Source organism: Malurus melanocephalus, unplaced genomic scaffold, assembly GCF_030028575.1.
Source record: "Malurus melanocephalus ecotype Western Australia unplaced genomic scaffold, MMel_1.1 scaffold_277, whole genome shotgun sequence".
Lineage (NCBI taxonomy): Eukaryota > Metazoa > Chordata > Aves > Passeriformes > Maluridae > Malurus > Malurus melanocephalus.
Genome location: NW_026623509.1, coordinates 583,283 through 601,555, shown reverse-complemented (window position 1 = coordinate 601,555; position 18,273 = coordinate 583,283). Strand labels below are relative to the sequence as shown.

General features: G+C 40.6%; 1 protein-coding gene across 1 annotated transcript in view; it reads left to right on the top strand.

The window, feature by feature from the left end:
• Positions 1 to 945: 945 nt before the first annotated feature.
• ZNF827 (zinc finger protein 827) overlaps positions 946 to 18,273 on the top strand; it is a 78,543-nt gene continuing 61,215 nt past the window's right edge. Inside the window, exons 1-3 of the mRNA XM_057376288.1 lie at positions 946 to 1,018; positions 3,499 to 4,509; positions 9,090 to 9,262. Coding sequence (XP_057232271.1) covers positions 946 to 1,018; positions 3,499 to 4,509; positions 9,090 to 9,262 — 1,257 coding nt within the window. The remainder of the gene's footprint in view (positions 1,019 to 3,498; positions 4,510 to 9,089; positions 9,263 to 18,273) is intronic.

Here is an 18,273-nt window from a genome sequence, read left to right as displayed (position 1 = left end):
GTTAATATTTACATTTCTATTGGCACCAGGGTCAGATTCTAATCAGCACTATAAATAAAAGGGCAGATGGTCACCWAGTGAAATAACACACTTTGGGATCAATAAGATTTGTCTGTCAAACTGATCTCTTGAAGAGGAAAATGAACTCTGTATTTGAAAACAAGCAGATGAGTTGGCGAGCGAGGGAAACTGGCACTTCTTCAAACAGTGCTTTCTGCACACATTTGTGGCTTTGCCAGAGATGGATATATGGGCTACATTGGTGGYAGCAGTCACCCAGAAATACTTTTGTCATTGGTGATAGGAGTGGAAAATATTTTTTGAGGCTCCTGGGTGCTGTGATGTGGTAGTCCCTAAACATGCAGGATGTCTATAATTTCTGCTAGCCTCTGCCAGTGGCAAAATGTTTGGGAAGTAGTTCTCCTTTTAGAATTGCTCTGGAAATCAGAAAGAAGCAGTATTGACAGGTCTTGACTCTTGAATAATGATGAGAAGAGCTCCATAACTGTGTTGTGAAAGAAGGGAAAAATATGTTATGCAGATCTTCTGCACAGATTTGAAATACAGCTGAAGTTTCTTGACAGACACRTGGAGGTTGGCTCCTGTTTCCGACAAACCTGGTCTGGGAGACCCATGACCATCCTGGTTTCTGAGAGAAGGTTTTACATAATTTGAAATAATAAAGAAGTTGTTGGATTGGGTTGATTTTTTTTGGCGTTCTCAAGCCTGTTCAAACTCAAAGGCTCACAAGTCAATGTGAATTAAAATTCTGCCCTGAAGGCCTTGAAAGGCAACTTTGCTTAGAAATGAAATTGCCAGGCTTCACTGTTCTGCTTCTAAACCAATTCACTGCTGTTTAAAGAGAGGCTTGACTGAGCTCGTGATAAGACACTGATACTGGCTTTTTCAGCATTAACCTTACAGCCTTCAAATACGGTGGGCTTGATGTTGAAGCAACGGGGAATTACGGAGAAGAGGAAAATTAGAACTGTGTCAGCAGTTAGAGTTCTGATTTCTGGTACAGAAGGAAACTGCACTGGTGGAAAAAAAAGTATCATGCTGGCTTTTGGGGTAGCGAGGCTGCAGGGGAAATTTGCTCTTTATTGTAGAGACTGCATGGAGCTTTGAGAGGACTTGAGTGGTCACAGGTAGATTAACAACAGGAGAGGGAGCTCTCAGTGCATTACCTAAAGAGGAGGGGAATTCTGGGCWTGGGAGCAAGCCTTTAAATGAAGAGTCCTGCACTCTGCTGCTCCCTGTCAATAACATGGTGGTGGCTGCCCTTTTGTATAGTCAAGACTAATGTAGAATATGCATGTCTGGGAAAAAAAAAAGAAATTGAGGTACATAGCAGGGAACAGAGCATTTGAGGGTTTCATAAGCTGTAGATTTCTCTAAAACAAAAATCCCTTTCCTCTTAGATCCACTTACATTTTAATATGCCTCAGACTGTACTGTTTGAATGGCTTTCTGGGTGTGAAGGGAAATGCAATTCTCCCTATTTATGGATGGGAAGTAGGGAAACTAAGAGAGTGGGGTTTGCAGRGGAGAGGAGAGATTGTTTCAACAGACAAATGTAAGTGGTAGGAAGCAGGCTGGCTCTGGCTCGAGAGCTGTGTAGTGGTGTCAAGCCCAGGCTACRTCCCAGAGGATGTGCCCTGCACTTGGTGTATGAGTTCAGACAAAGTGCCAGTAAGATGCTTTTTTGGCTTCCAATCCAGAACTTGTTTGCACTGGGATGAGTGAATGGGTCTCTCATCTGAGTGCACCGAGCTGTACAGACATGCTCAAGTTACTTTTTTAATGTTCATGGAGTGAAAAGGAAATACATTCAGTTCTCCTTTAACCTGTATAAGTGCTGGTTCAACTGATTAGCATTTACCTTGTTTATTTGAATGTGCATGGCACTGGCCTTTATGTACATGTTATTGTTAATTTTGCTCTGTGATATTAACTCAAACAATACCAAAATAATTTTAAGTAGTAGCTTGGGGTTTTGCTTGGCTTTTGTTTGTTTTGAAAAGGGAATATGCTAGCCCTCTTCTGTTTGAATTACCAACCTAAGGTAACTGGGTGGGCCTATCACGTCTGAAATATTGGTGACTTTTTTCCCAAAGGGTTTTGAGCAAAATAAGCTTTCCATGAGAGACTGTTCCTCATATTCTGTATAATATAAAAGAAAAAAAAAACCCCTTTGCTTTCAGAGTGTAGGTTTGTATCTCTGTACTCATGATACATTTGTCTGGGATTTTCTTCCTTAAATTCTTTGGATCAAAGCAATAATAGAAATCTAAGTTTTTATTCATTAGCTTCTCTCAAAATTTTGTAATTTGCTGGAATTAAATTGGGAATCTGGGAGTAATACATGATCATAGATACAATGCATATCATGCAGGCTTATTTCCAGAATGTCAGTGGAGGGTTATATTAAATACTTTTGTCTTTCTGTAGTGTGGTTACAAAGATGTTTGTGCAGCTTGGGGCATTGAGTCTAAATGCAAGAAATGTGAGAGCTATCTGGCAAGAGAAGATAATATTAATTTAATTCTAGCGTTGCTGTTGTTCTTTTCGATGTTCTGATTGGCCAGGAAGATCTGCAAAAAAAAAAAAAAGTCTCAGTTTCACATCTGTATGACTTTGAATACCTGTCAGGAAGAAGAGCAGTCCAGGGTCACAGTGCTTTAAAACTGGCAGTTAGGTCTCAGGAGAGACTCAGGTGTGTTGCAGTTACCAGAGAGGAGAAAATGTAACTTAACTGCAGTGAGATCAACACTTTTTTTTCTTTTCAGCTAAACTAAGTTCRGTCTAGGACGATCTTTAAAACTTTATTCAACAGTGACAAATAAATAATAACAGCTAGAGTCTGTGTAAGACAACACTGTGTTTATGATACTCCTTTTCCAAATAGCTGGAGAGATGAGAACTTTAGCCTGCATTCATGTATGAGTCATTGSAGCTATTCAGGAATGAATTGTGGCTTATCAGTACAAATTTTATTTTATTTTATTTTAGATAGGGGTCACTGCAGGATTGGGCTGAGATTTGAGTAGCTACGTACCTGATCTGCCTTTGAAGGCACACCTGTGCTGGCTGTACAAATAAACAAGTATCCAGTGATTTCTGGTCTGCTAAATCCCCACCTTATACCAGAGAGTTCATAATACTTTGCAGGAGGTACAGACTCTGCCAATAAGGAATTGTTTGCAATATATGAATATATATTATCTTTATATGAATTGTTGCAGTTTTAGCTGGTTTAGTTATGCTGACTGAAAGATGAGAGGTTTGTCATGGTTTTGTCTTGTAAGAAAGATTTATTTCTTTTTAAAGACTCTTTTTTCGGGTCACTGAACCCAGGCTGATTGCAAGCCCATGCGCTTTAGTGGGATGTGTTAGGGGAYTGTTCAGGAGGGTCATGCAGAGGTCAGTCATGCTTCATGCTAAGAAACTGTTTAACGCAGATTTGGGAATAATGCTGTTGTTCATGGTTCCACACAGATGGTACCAGACAGGARGAAGTGGAAGGTGAGCTCAGTGAAGAGGAACGCTGGTTTGGGAATTCTTCAGAAACTCCTTCGGAAGCATCATATGGAGAAGTCCAGGAGAACTTTAAATTGTCTCTTGAGGACAGAATCCAAGAGCAGTCCACCTCCCCTGATACCTCTTTGGGAAGTGCAACTCCGAGCAGCAACACAGCGGAGCTGGGACCCATTGAAAATGAGGCACTGAGGGACACRTTACAGAGCAAGGAGCACCTTTCTCCTGATGTGCCCTCTCTGGGTGAAGAGGAACCTCCTGGTCCAAACAAGCCCCTGAGCAGTAACCTGAGGCGGCTCCTGGAGGCTGGCTCCCTCAAGCTGGATGCTGCTGTTACAGTCAATGGTAGAGTCGAGTCCCCTGTAAATCTTGGCTCAAACATCTCCTTCTCTCCACCTGCTCACCATGCCCAGCAGCTAAGTGTGCTTGCCAGAAAGCTTGCTGAGAAACAGGAACAAAGTGACCAATACAATGCRAGCAGTCACTTTATATGGAATCAAGGTAAGTGGCTGCCAAACTCAACCACCACCTGTGGTTTGTCCCCTGATTCAGCTATCCTGAAGCTGAAAGCTGCAGCCAATGCCGTTCTGCAGGACAAATCTTTTTCCAGGACTGAGGAAACGATAAGATTCGAATCCTTTTCCTCGCCTTTTAGCTCTCAGTCAGCCAGCTCCACGTTAGCAGCTTTATCTAAGAAAGTGAGTGAAAGAAGCATGACTCCTGGGCAGGAGCACCCGCCTCCGGCCAGCTCTTTCCTTTCCCTGGCTTCCATGACCTCTTCAGCTGCCCTTCTCAAGGAGGTTGCTGCAAGGGCTGCAGGCACCCTCCTGGCTGAGAAGAAGAAATCRCTGGTTCCTGAGGATCCCCTGCAGCTTTCGGAGATGAAACAAGAGAAAGCAACTCCACCACAGTCTTTGGAATTACTGCTACTACCAGTCCCTAAGGGAAGAGCATCCAAACCCACTAGTACAGGTATGGAATACAATTGAGCCACTAGGTAGAATGTATTTGTTTTGCTTATATAACATCTCTTCAGTGAGTCTGGATRCGGTTTGATTCCACGTCTTATGAAAATAAAAAATGGATACTTTAGGTGAACAATAGAAAAGCTTTTTGAAGTACCACTTTGAGGCCAAGCTGTCACAAATGTTTCCCTATTTTAAAGGTATGAGTGTACAGTTCAGTGCATTTCTTTTTCTTCCATACAATAGTATTTTTCCTCTCTTACCAAGTTTAGAATGTGTCCACAAAAATATTTAATGGAGAAGATCAAAGAATCCCTGTTAGGGAGCTCACAATATCGGTGAGCATGTACAAAACTAGTGCTTTTGAAATACTGGACAAGGGAGAATTCTCCCTCCTGCTGTCTCTGTCACAAATAGACTTTTGTGTAATCACTTACTACCCTGTCCCAATTTACCAGAGTATATTATTATGTTGCCACTTTTCATTAAAATTTTCTTACAATCCTTTCTTGTTAGCAAAAAAAAATCTGACTAAACTGCAATTCTCTAATTTTCTCAGCAAGAACCATTTTACATGTTTGACTGTTCTCCTCCAGTTCCAGCTGTTGACAGTCAAGCAATCAGGGAAGAAGAAGAAACTGTTTGGGTAACAAAGGCTTTAAAGCATGGCAAACCATGCAGGGGAATTTAAATGGTCCATCTTCAAAATAAGGAAAAACAATTTCTTTCATCTCTTCTATAAAAAGTTCACATTTTGGATTTGTATTTCTGGTGGAATCTATGGCTTCAGGTGTCGTCAGTGTTCTGCTGCAGAGGGAAAGGAAGCATGGCAGGTATCTTCATGAGACACACGAAGTGGCTTAGTGTATTCCAGCTTTATCAAGCTGAGTTTTATCAGGATTACTGGCTTGGCTGCACAGGTATGAAGCCTGACATGGATGCTGTGTAATTGTACTGCTGTTTTTGTGGCCTCACCTCTTTGTTTAGGGGCATCCTGAGGCTTGGTCTGTCCCTGTGCAGCTCTTGCACCAAACCCCTCAGGTAGAATCAATTGCATGGGCAGCAATGCTCATCCCTCCTTTGGGAGAGGAGGGAGAGGGATGCAGTGGTTGCAGCCAGTACCAGTTTTTGCTGTGTCCTACAAATGCTTAACTGATGTGTTTTGCCAAGGCAATTAAAGTGGCAAGCCATTCTTGGCATGGGCGCGGCCTGAGGGTTTCATCAGTTTAGACGAAGGCGTCTTGGACTAACATAAGCTAAACCAAGAAAAGGTCCTTTCGTGTGGGGATAAGGGTACCCACACTGGCTACACCAGTGTGAATGTGGGCATTAATTTAATGCAACTCTTCCCACGAGGACTGGACTTCATATAGGAAAGGTTGCAACATATAGAAAGGAAGTAGGATTAAAATTTAGTTGAAGTTCTTGGTTTCTTTCCAAAATAAAGGGGGAAATAAGGGGGAAAAGCTGTTCAGACATTAAGTCTTTGCTGGGGAAAAGTAGATGGTTGTAGTAAAACCCAGGTTCTGTTTTTAACCAAGAAACTGGGGAATTTGTTGTGCATCTTGTACTAGAGGTGTAGTATCCTCTGTACCAGGGTTGCTGGCACTTTGTAAACTACTCTGATGCAGCAAATTCCTAACAAATATTCTCTTTGCTGAAGGCCCAGGCGTACTGTGCTGCTGAAAGGTGACAATGGGGGCTGACTGCCTCAGGTCCTTGATTACCAAGGAACAACTTTTCCTTTTTTTGTGTTATATAGGACCAGTATCCCAAGAGAAAGGGTGTTTCCTTCCGGTTCATACACTGGGCCAACACCAGTTGCTTTCCAAGCAAACTTTAAAGTGTAATGTCCATAAAATTTTCTGATTTGCTRTTAAGTTTTTCCTCTCTAATTAGTGACTGAAAATAGAGAGCAAACTGTTGGTTAGCATATCTGTGTGTTGATTATGGAAAGCCAGACTCCTTCSTTCAGCCATGGGAAAATAAAGCTTGTGAAAAGAGGTTGCCATTTAGTGACCTTTGAAGACTTCACTTCTGTAAAAGTTGAGTAAAGCAGCTGGACATGTGTATTTGGCGTAAAAATAATTGGCATACACACCTGATTCCTTTTGTGCATAGAACCTTATGGTACTAAAAGGAAAAAAAAACCAATTTATAATTTTTTAATGCTTTGTCTTTTGTCTGTCTGGTTTCTCCTTGAGCCTTTTTTTTATCTTGATCCCAGAGAGAAGCATCTTTTCCCAATACATATGACTTGAGAGGTCTTTTTWTCCCCTCATACTTTGAACTTTTAATGCACTGATGAGTTTGCTTTGCTGTTACGAATGTGATTCACTTYCCCACTAGCAACATGTAGCTTTGGTTATGAGATCAATACTCAGCGAGATTAATTAGATATAAGTAAGGAGCAGCRAAGATGGAGGCTATTTAAAGAGGAGTAAGTTAATCACAAGAGTATGCCTGCTGCTCTTTTGTCCACCACGTTGAGCTATTTGCTCAGAATTATTTCAGGCAAGAAGCTGGAACCTTGGTTTATCAGAGTGTACTTGCCTCTGAAATGGCGTGTCAGGTTTGGGCAACCTAATTGCTACTTGAATTTCTTTTATAGTAAAGTGGTACAGAGAAGACTGTCTTTTCTGTCAATCTGTTAATATTGCCAATTTTGTAAACTGCTCACACATTTGGGATGAAATTTAGAAGGAAGCCTGGAATATCTGTTAGGTTCTGATAGTTTTAGAAAAGTGTGGGTGACAGACCTTTCTTTTACTGACTGGATTCTTATTTGGTCTTATCACTTAATGCCTGTGATGCTTGCAATTTTGTTCCCAAAACTTCTTTGTAAGCATTCTCTCCTCACTGGAATAACTCTGTGATATAAAATAGACATCAATATAAATGAAGGAAAGCTGAAACCCATGGTTTTCTTTTTATTCTGAGCTTCATACAGTGTTGTATAGAGCTACCAGTAAAATGGAGCACACTGGCATAATTCCTGTGTAACACTAATTGTCATTGTTAGTGAAATCACATGGGTTCATCCCACTTGTTTGCATATTTTGTAATGTGCTAAATCACCATTGATACATCTTGATTGCASATTTATTTTTAAAGTGGTTAAAACCAGGTAATACCTTGTTACACATTTCTTCTCTCAATGAAAACCAGAGGCTAAATAAAAGATGTAATAGAAGAAAAATAAGTGATAGGTTTAAAAGTTACCCATGTATGTTTTTTCAATGTTTTTTCYCTGCTTTTTGTGAAGAAAAAAGTAAAAATATTTTAATGTAATAAATTATGGCTTTGGTTTTGGCTTACTCTTTACAGATGTAGAGAGGAGAACAATTTGATATTTTTAATGTGATAGAGTATTTTACAAAGAGTATTTCTGAACTTACAATCGTACATGCTTTGACATTGTGTCCCTTTCTGTACTTACATAATGACTGTCTAATCAGTTGGATTACAGTGGTTTTGTTTCCTACGTAATAGCAAGAATTGTGTTTTAGGACATGACAGATCTTTCTGGAGGTTTTTATCACTTAGYTCCCCATCAAGGGAATTTGATGTTTGCTGTATCCTTATCAATCATAGTAATGAGATTAAATAGACTGAGGGAATTTTTGAATAGCAAGGTGCACATTGCTGGGCTCTGGATATTTGAAAACAGTCTTGTCTTTTACAGTGAGGAAAAGGACATCCAGTTCCACTGTAATAGTAGGCCTTTATAATAATGAGAGGTAATTTTTGTGAGAGGTTGGATGGATGGTTAGTTGTGCAAAGTCAGCAGCAAGGTATTTCTTTTTTCTCCAACCTTGTGATGGTTCTGCACTTGGAAGTCTAACCATATTTTCCTGATCAATGCTGCCAAATACTTTATTTAGGTGAACTGGGCAGTAAAGCATAGTGCAGACATTTAGGAAGGCAGTAGATTTAAAGCCCTGGCAATTAGAGGAGCAGAAGGAAACCTATGACCTGAAGACCTTTGATGGCTGATACTGCAGTATCTGCTTGAGCCATAACTAAACAATTTCAGCAGCAGGGCTTCTGMAGTCTTTCACTTCTGGTGCTAAATATATCTGATATGCAATACCAGCAAGTTAAGTTGTGGATTCCTCTGTGCTTTATATCCTGCTTCCCTGCTGGCTAACCATCAGATGTGGAAATGGATCATTTTTTAACAGTTAAGTGTATTTCCCATACTCTGCTAGCCTTTGATAGGAAATGAAGCTGAAAAATTATGATTATGAGAGGCATTCATCTCAGTTCAGTTAAATTATAAGGAACATTAGGACCAGGTGAGAGAGTGTAGCATCCTCTACTGATTAGTGAGAGGAAGTTTGGGGCATTAACCTTTATAAATTATGGTGACCTTTCTCAGAGACATGATAACTAGATTCAGGGGAAAAGGTATATGCAGGGGGGTAGGAACTGAAGCTTCTGGTACCTATTGCTGTTTAACTGATGTGTTTCTTTACAGATGGACCTCTAGCATTGAAAAGTGGTGTCTTGAGTAWGTTTACAAGGGCAAAGTACTTGACAAGTGGTTGTAAAGGATCCTCTCTTTTTCTTCCCTCTTCTGCTAAGCCTCAGAAGAAGAAGGGGGAAAACCTTTCCAGTGTCCTATCTGTGGTTTGGTTATCAAGAGGAAGAGTTACTGGAAACGACACATGGTGATTCACACAGGTCTGAAGAGCCATCAGTGTCCRCTCTGTCCTTTCCGCTGTGCACGCAAGGACAATCTCAAATCACACATGAAGGTAAGGGAAATCTTTACTGACAATCAAAATGCTCAAATCGTCAAACACTGATAATATAACAAAGCTATTTCATTTGCAAGAACAAATTTTCCCTAGTTGTACTAGGAATGATGCCTATACTTAAGTAAAGAGCCCATAAAAAGAGAAAAAAATAACTTTTTTCCATTGCTTGCCTTTCCATTTCAGGCAATGTGGAAGTTGCSTTGGGTTATGTCCATTTGGTACAGCACAAGCTGTCTGTGACTGTTTCAGTTCCAGACCTGGAACCACCAGAAGCAGGGATGTTGTTGGGATGTGACACCACTTAATTTTATCAGTRCTGCTCCCCAGGATGCCAGCTAATACCCCTGCAGGCCAATGTACCCTGCTAAATGGGCAAACCAACTTGGCCAGCTCTAGCAGGGATCTCTCCACTGTTTTCCACAAGCAGGCCTGCAGTTTTAACTTTTTTCTTGCTGTGGTTTTTAACTGTGGGCACTTCAGCAGTGAATCATCCAAACCCAAATGAATGACAGATTATGCTGTAATGTTTTGTTTTCAATGTTTCCTTCAAGTTTAAAGTGTGTTTTTAACTCAGCCCAAGTTTTGGGCTAAGCTGAAGATGACCTTTTGAAGGAAGAAACATCTGTGTTGATACAGAAAAATATAAAAATGTAAAGAAACTCAKTGTCTGCTTAGCTGAAGTACTAAATGGTTGCAACATGAAGCCCCAGGTTTTGCAAGCTGTAGAATATTCTTGATGAAGTAAAAATGGAACCTGTCCTCTTMGCTCTTTGATGAAGAAGCTGAAGTGAAAAAATTTCCCTTGTTAATGCGGTTGAGTTTTGTAGTAATAGTGAAATGTTTTATTACAGTTACCATTTTGTCTGTTTTAGAATGTGTGTAACAGAGCATCAGACTGGGGTGAGGGAGGAACAGAAATGTTTTTTCGTGTTTCCTCTATGCCACTGCAGAATCTGAGCTTAACTAGACAAGAGTCTGGCCTTGCTTACACTCAAGTAGCTGTTTCCTTCRGTGTAAATTATTCAGATTCCTCTGGCCACAGCAGCAGATCTTGCTGTGTTTTAGGTTGCTGCTCAGTCTGACATCTCCCTAAAATCTGAAGGCTCATTCCTTAACACTTCTTCTGTAAATCAGTGCACTATTCCCAGGCATCCTCAGTGTGTCCTGCTAATCCTTATCGAATAAACTCAGGGTTTATGGCCCTCTCTTTTAGGACCTGGTGTTCCATGTTGGCTAGGGGGCCATCCTAAGCAGAAGATGAATAGATTGAATGGGAACACAGCATGGATAGAAAGTTTGGGGKTTTTTTTGATTGTTTTCAGCTGTTAACAACCTGCACAGAAGCATTCATCACAYAGAAGCTGGCAAAGACCTGTTGTTGTCCCCTGCTTTGTAAAGGACATCTCTATTGTTCCCTGCAGAGATAATTATTATCTGCATTTTTTTGCCTTATTGGCAAAAACTGTTATTTGAAGGTTAAATGTCTACCCTTGCCTTTTTGGTATGGTGATTTCTGCAAGAGGTCGCAGGTAGGATGTTGGAGAAAAACAGGGACTTTTTCACTGTCTCTGGGTATTCTCAAAGTGATGGCTGTCTGAGKCCCTTGTGCTCTCCTCTGCTCCCCTCCCAGCATTAAGGCTTTCATTACGTGAGCCTGCATCTGTTTAAAACACACCTYTTTATAAAATCATGTAGCAAGTGACCACGACATTAACAAAATTATTTTCTATCACATCAAAATTGAAGCAGGTGAATGAGGAAGGGGCATGTTAGTGTTGTGTCCAAAAGTGTCAGACATAATTTGAACTCCTTTTGGTGGAAGTAAAAATTGATAACAAGGTTAAAAATAAAAAATACCAGAYTTCTCATTATGAAACAGTGCTGCTTTTAAATCTGTGTGTATGTGATATTATCAAAACTGGCACATATATAAGCCAACTCCATTCAAAATTGTACAGCRCAGCTGGGAGCTACTTAGGATGCAGCGTTCTTGTTATGCCAGTTGGGTTTTGCAGTTTTCTTACTGTCTTAGTATCYTTTGGGAGCTACCTGGCCTTATCTCCTTCCTGGCAGGCAGCCCATGGAGGTAGAGCTGCTTCTGTCTCTCCCGCTCTCTCCCTTCCAGTGTATCAGCTGTGGCTGCAGGTCAAGACACATTTTTCAAAACCAAAAAGGCCACTCAGAACTAAGGTGTTTGTCATTCATTACAACCCAGTTTTTTTTCCAGGACACTGTAACAAGCCAGGATTTTTTCCTTTATGCTGCTATTTGGTTTTCAAGTTTTATGCTTCATTGGTAAGGATGAGAGGCAAAGCATGTTGAGGTGTTCTGTCCAGCTGCAGTCCKCAAAAATCTAATTGTCTTGTCTTTGCTTCCTTCTAGGCAACACAGCCATGAGCTTGAACTACCTAATTCTTTTTTTTTCTAGGTTCTTGTAGGCATTCTCCATTGAAACTGGTTATTTGGAGATTTAATTTATGTGAGTGGTTTGTGTGTGTCCATATGAGTCTTCCTTACTGTGTATATCTTTAGGCTAATGACCAATAATGATATAATATATATACACCGTGTAATTTTATGAAAATTATAACATGTCTGAGTGACTAACCCAGAACACAACATTGCCAACATTTTTGGTGTCTYGTCCCCTGCTATGGAGAAAATCTTAATAGAGAGCTGGAATGATTCCAGCCCTGACCCATATTCAGATCTGTATGCACTACCCACCACTTTGATGAAGCTTTCTTCCACTATGGGCACTTTGCCAGGGCCAAMTCACAACTGGAGGCGAGAAAGTGAAAGTTGCTAGAAGGGAAACAGAAGGAAAGTTTCCACACAGACACACCACAAACAAGGGGGGCTGAGTAGCCTGCCTTTTAAGTCACACAGTATTAACTGAAATTGTTATATTGTGTTTAGATTCCACAGTAAAAGGCACCTTAGAAAAATCCTAAAATAGGCACAGTACAGAATCTTAYTAGTCTTTTTCAGAGGCAAGTTGTAGTACATGCATAATACAAGTTTTGGTTCTTATTCCCAGGAATCTGGGGGGAGCATCTCAGCACCTGATTCTGGTACGGTAGCGTGGTTTCCAGGGATGCTGAGAGAACTGAACTGAAAATGAAGCTGGACAAAATGAATGGGTAACTGAGAGAGGTGTCTTGGTCAAGCAGGCAGCAAATATTATGCTTGAATCCTCCTCTCTGTTTATCAAAACATGTATTCAGTCGGAATATGTTTTCCTYTTGAGAAGAGTGAGTATCTTCTGTATTTCTTCTGCAGAAAGCAATGGAAAGTTGTGATGTAATTCAGCAACATGTATCCAGGCTTTTCTGTTTTTCCTGGTAGGAATTAAAATTTCCTCAGAGCAATACCACAAGCATCAGTCAGACTTTGGCCAGTTGGTCTCTTTGGATCTTGTACGTATCTTCCTCAGCAATTGGTGGACAGATAGGCTGTGAGATCATACAGATAAGTTCCAAGAAAGCAACAGGATATTAGCCTGAGCACTTGGAAAGGGGGGTGAGGAAGAGGAGCATATGGCCAAAAACAATATCTATAAATGTTGCTTGTGCTGCTATATAGACATAAGGCAGAAATGGGTGAGCTAGCTGTTTTAGCAGTGGGAAAGAAGCTTGGCATTGTGAACAYGTGCTGAAACGTGATGGTTTGACAGAAAAGGAGGAAAGAAAATGAAGCTTAGCAGGGAAGTTTGATGCAGCGGTAGGCAGGTCATGTGATGCTCAACCACAGGATTTTTCTGCTTTTCTTGCTTATGAAGAGGGACCATCTCCAAGAGATCCAGATTGATATTCCTGTCTAAACAAAGGGGGTTATAATCAGCCTCGCAGTAAGGGAGAGGCTATTAATTACATGATAGTGGGAATCAGGAAAGGTCCTGAGGAATGTGGTCAGGTGCTCAGTGCCCCTTGGTGATTTGTTTTTCCCTCTTTCTTCCTCAACTAGTGACAGACAACTGAACAAGCTTTCCCAATGTATTTTGGCGAAGTATAGGAACTGTTCTTTTTAAAGCATCTTCACTTTCTTGGGAGAGGGAGGTTGACTGGGTTTCATGGGAGGGCTTTTTTGTTTATTTTTAAGTTAAACTTTAAGAGCCCTGAGAGGCACCTGTGATTCAATGAGCTCCCCATCAGCTGAGGAGGGGTAATGCAAACTTGCAAAGCTCTTCAACATGTGAAATCTGTGCCCAGAGTCTCAGACAGGTACCACAAGTGACTTCAAATATCTCTCTTTTAAGCTCACTTTTTACATATGAGGCAAAGATAAGGCAGGATATGCATTGTTACCTTAAATAATTTTTTAGAGATTTATTTTTAGTTCTAGACCAATCCAGCCCTGCAGAGAGGCTTTTTCCCCCTTTGTTTTCAAGCAAAGCAAGGAAATASTTTAAAAAAGAAAATACTGTATGAATAAGATATGTATCCTGAGGGGAAGGATCATATCAAAACTAGCACCATAGCACAAAACTTTCGAAAATGCAATATTTTTTAAATGAGGGAATTTGTTGGAAAAGAGCGTGAAATGAAAAAGCAGAGGGCGCTTGATAGATGTATAATGGAAAGTGTACTCAGTTTTTAAAATAATAGGAAAAAGACCTTGTTAAATCCCACAAAAGACRTGAATGCCTGTGTCTCATAACCTGAGGAGAGAGTGTGTGCAAAGCATTACCCAGATTTAGGGAAGTGGAAAAGATCAACCTCAGCAGTACTACAAAATTGCAGGATGTGCCTGTGTCACCATTTTCCTCACCCCCTACTGCCATCTTACCCTGTTGGCTGGGATCACATGTATTTGTAACAGTGGCACATCTGTATGACTGGTAAATCAACAGGGATGTTGCTATTAAGTATGAAAAGTTGACTTAAGAAGTGGCTTATGAGACCAGGAAAGTTACTTTGTTCAAAAAAAGAAAAAAGTAACAGAAAAACTAGCACAATGATACAATTGATGTGATGCGATAGGGACATGTGGCTTCTGTAAAAGAAAATCATGAGCTCCTCTACTAAGATGTTTTGAGCATGTCAGGAAAATCACAGACTTAAGAATCAGTTGAAATTTATTTGGTCTATAAAAAAAGCCTTTGGCAAAGCTTCTCACAGAGAAGCTGCCAAATAAATTAAGCAATGTGATGTACTATGGCAAATTAGAAATTCACCAAGAGACAGTAAAACAAAGGGTAGAAAGGAATTAGCAATTTGAAGCATGACAAAAGGCTAATAGAGGGGTGTTCCATTACTAAAAGTGGAATTGTCCAAATTTTAGCAAATATGATCTGCGTGGAGTGATGACTGGGTAYGAGAATTATAGATGGTCCAACCTTATGTGCATTAATCAAGATTTAAAAAGGCAAAGCTTGGAAGGAAATAAAAGGAGGCTGGCTGACTGATAAACAAGGGGGCAAACGAAGTTATTGTTGACAAATAGAAGGTACTGTACCTTGGAAACCAGAGTCTAATAATGCACCTGGCTGCCTGATGTAATGAACTGTAACTGCTCAGGAWAAATATCTGGATATTGTTGCAGACAGTTGAATGAAAACCTCTTCTTGGCATGCAGTGGTTAAAAAGCACATTAGATATTTGAATGTCTGGAGAATAAAACTGAAATAACACAAAAATATGACAATGTTACTATTAGCATATGGTATGCTGCCACTTCTGGTCACTGCATCAAAAAAGACATATGAGAAATAGAAGGGATTTTAAAAGCTGGCAGTGAAAATTACCAGTGGGATGGCAAGAAAGGACTCCCTTTGAAGAAAGAAGCTGAAAAGGGTGGGACTGCCAGGAGGGTGACAGAGGTGTCATCAGAATAAACTGAATGGCCTCTTTTTTTTCTTTCTTGTAACATGAGGATGAGGAGGGAGCAAGAGAAACCAAGTAGCAAAAATTAAAAATTTTGATCAATAGGTAAYTTGTACCTAATTCCTCAAACTAGGCCTAAAGTTTGTAAGGACAATATAATTCTGTTGAAAATGACTGCCTGTGTCATAGCAAGCACACACTGAAAAAAACAGCAGAACCACAAAATACCATGTGAGACTGGGCAGACCATAGGGTTAAAATAAAGATGATACTTTGTCCAGTCAGGGAGAACATCCGTGGTTAAAGGAAATAAACTCAGAAGCCAGAAGCCCTTAAGTGGTTCTGGCATAAGTCAAACAGTAGTTTTATGGGATTTTGAAAGAAGCATTGTCTGTGAGCAGGTTGTGCACTGTGGTTTGCTGCAGTGTAATTCAGAGAGATCCAAATCTGGCAGCAGCTGGGCTCCGACTGGCACTTTGGGGAAAACCTGCCAGCTGCACTCTTGTCTCCTGCTGTCTTTGGTTCTTGCAGGAAGAGCCTGTTAGAGTCTAAAGAAGACATCTGATGGTCTGGGTAGCATTTGCACAGTGTAAGAACCATTCTCTGCCTCATGGAGGGAGAAGGCAGCTTTTTGGACTGTAACATTGCATGGCCTAAATCTCCCYTGTGGCTTTCTGTGTAGCTCTACAGGGTTTCTTGTTTTTTATTCTGCAGCTAGTAGTTGCTGCCTTGACTTTTCCCCCCAAATGGCATAGAGTGGCAATTCTTGGCTCTTTCAGCTGTCATTGAATGAGAAAATAAGGGACAGCTTTTCCTTTAGAGGAATTTTACCTTACCATAGTGTTCTAATTTTTAAATTAATATTATTTTTGAACAYAAAATAATGGGAATGGACACTGGACATTGGAGGCTAAATATACAGCTTAATGTTTTTTCATTTTTTCTTTTTCTAGATCTAAAATTTTCCCTTTCAATGCTTAAAATAGTTGGGTTTGAACTCTGTCATTCCTTGCCTGCAAGTTACAAACATACTTTATTTTAAGAGAAATCTGTTGGTGATGCAGTCACTGTCTTTGGRCAGGAGAAAAAGTCCAAATCAAATGAATCAGTGGCTCCTATTTTCTTTCATTCTCAAAGATATGGCAGGGGTGGCATGCCATACTCCCAGGGAGAGAAGGTGGGCTCCCACACGGGCTTTGTCACCTGACTGCAGCAGTGACAGCCTTCTGAAGGCATCSTATTGATGGCTGTGATAAGGTCCCCCCTGCAAGACGTGGTTAAATACACARGCAGGGAAATGTTGATTGAAGGGGATCCTGGAAAGAAACCCTGGCACACAGAATCTGTGGGTGTGAGAGATAAAGTTGCCATGGTGAGGGTGCTCGCTGCCCTGAGTACATCTCCGTGTTCTCTGGGAGGAGTGCTTGCACACTGCTGTGCTCACAGACCATCCTGCTCCCAGTAGTGTGGACAGGCAATCTGCTTGGCATTTTCATTGGAACCTGCTGATATTTAGAATCTATTGTGCTGCTACTCTTCTGCAGCGTTGCATTAAATCTGTGTTAGGTTAGCATTAGCTACTTTATTTTTTTTTTCATTGTCAGGTGCAATTATAAGATTCCAGAATTGCTTAGTCTGTAAATGTCATGCTTATAGAGTACTGAGAATGTCATTCTGGCCAAGAGAAATTCTCTCTTGCTATCTGTTTGTCTAGCACCTGCTCTCCAGAGCTCTCAAAGAACCGCTGAATGAAAAGTTACACAGCACTGGTGAAATGTGTCTTCTTTGAATGCAAAAAATACAAAAAGAGGGACAACTCACAGCTTTACATTTTAGCAGACCTGAGTTGAGGGCTTGTCTAGAGCTGGAAATCCTGGATAAGAGCTTGTGACCAAATTCTTCTTGCTATATAGGAAATGAATCAGGCCAAGTCTACAGCCATGGGGAAGTCCAGCCTGAATCCTAACATTACTTTGTTTAGGAAACACTGCTCTTACCCCAAAGCTCTTCAGTGTCTGTACCAGGACTCTTGGGATCTAGATTTCAGCTCTGTAGGAGAATGAAAAGTGCTAAAAGCTTAGCTAAAACTAGGTTTTCYACACTGCCTTATGTAGATCTGCAGCCCTCAGGGCTTTTGGATTCCAAGGCTGTAGGAGCAAGCCTTGGATCCCTGGCACAGCTGGCTGYTTCTGAGCCAAGCCCAGGGAGCAGGGAGAAGGAAGAGTGCCACTCAGCAGGGTRGGGGAATCACACCTTGTTTGCCAAGAGTTCATCGAACCTCTCCATGTTTCAGGTGAAATATTTTGTATTCAACAAATTGCCATTTTCCAACAAAAATCTGTCTCACTGAAATGTTTCCAACCAACTCGAGTCACAAGTGAAAGAGAATGTGTGGAGCTCAGCTGGTGCCAATGTGCCCTGATCACATGTTCATCCATTAGTAAGGAACAAATGTATGTATTTGCCAGCCTTTTTGCAGAGAGTAGCCTGGAGTGCTGCTRTCAGGATTTAAAATTTATTTGTGAAGCCATAGCAAAGGATTTTTCAACAGACCTRCTGCTATTATGCTGGGCTCAGTTGTTCCTTCCCTTTAATGAGTACTGYATGAAGCAAGAAATCATATAATTATATGTATATAGCTTATATAGTTTAATGAGTGCGTCTGTTCCTATAATATGCGAGCCATTGCATACAGATGGATGGAGTTCCCTTTAAAAGGTAATCAGGATCCAGCCTGAGGATACCGGGCATTGTACTTGTACTGGAGTATGCAGGTTCTATGACAAAGAGCCTGCAGTCAAAACATGAGGACAATAAGATTAACTGTGATCCTTAATTGGCTGATAAACTAGAATAAATGGCAGGCACCATCTCTCATGTTTCTATTTTATCGTAAAAGAGCTGTTTATTTTCTGGTAGAATTAATTTGTAGCAAACTGTTTCAATAGCTCCTTGGTRTTGCCAGGTGCTGTGTTTTTACTCTAATGATACATAAATCAGTGATGGACATTGCTGTGCAAGTTGGGTTTTTTTTTTTCCTGGTTGCGCTGAACAATTTTTATTAGCTTGCACAGAGTGATGTTTGTTTTTTAATCAAGAAWGCTATTAGTTATAGCTTGGAAGTCTTTATGCACTGACAGGTCATCAGGATCTGGTTGTAAGGACTGTTTGATCCAAAGCAGA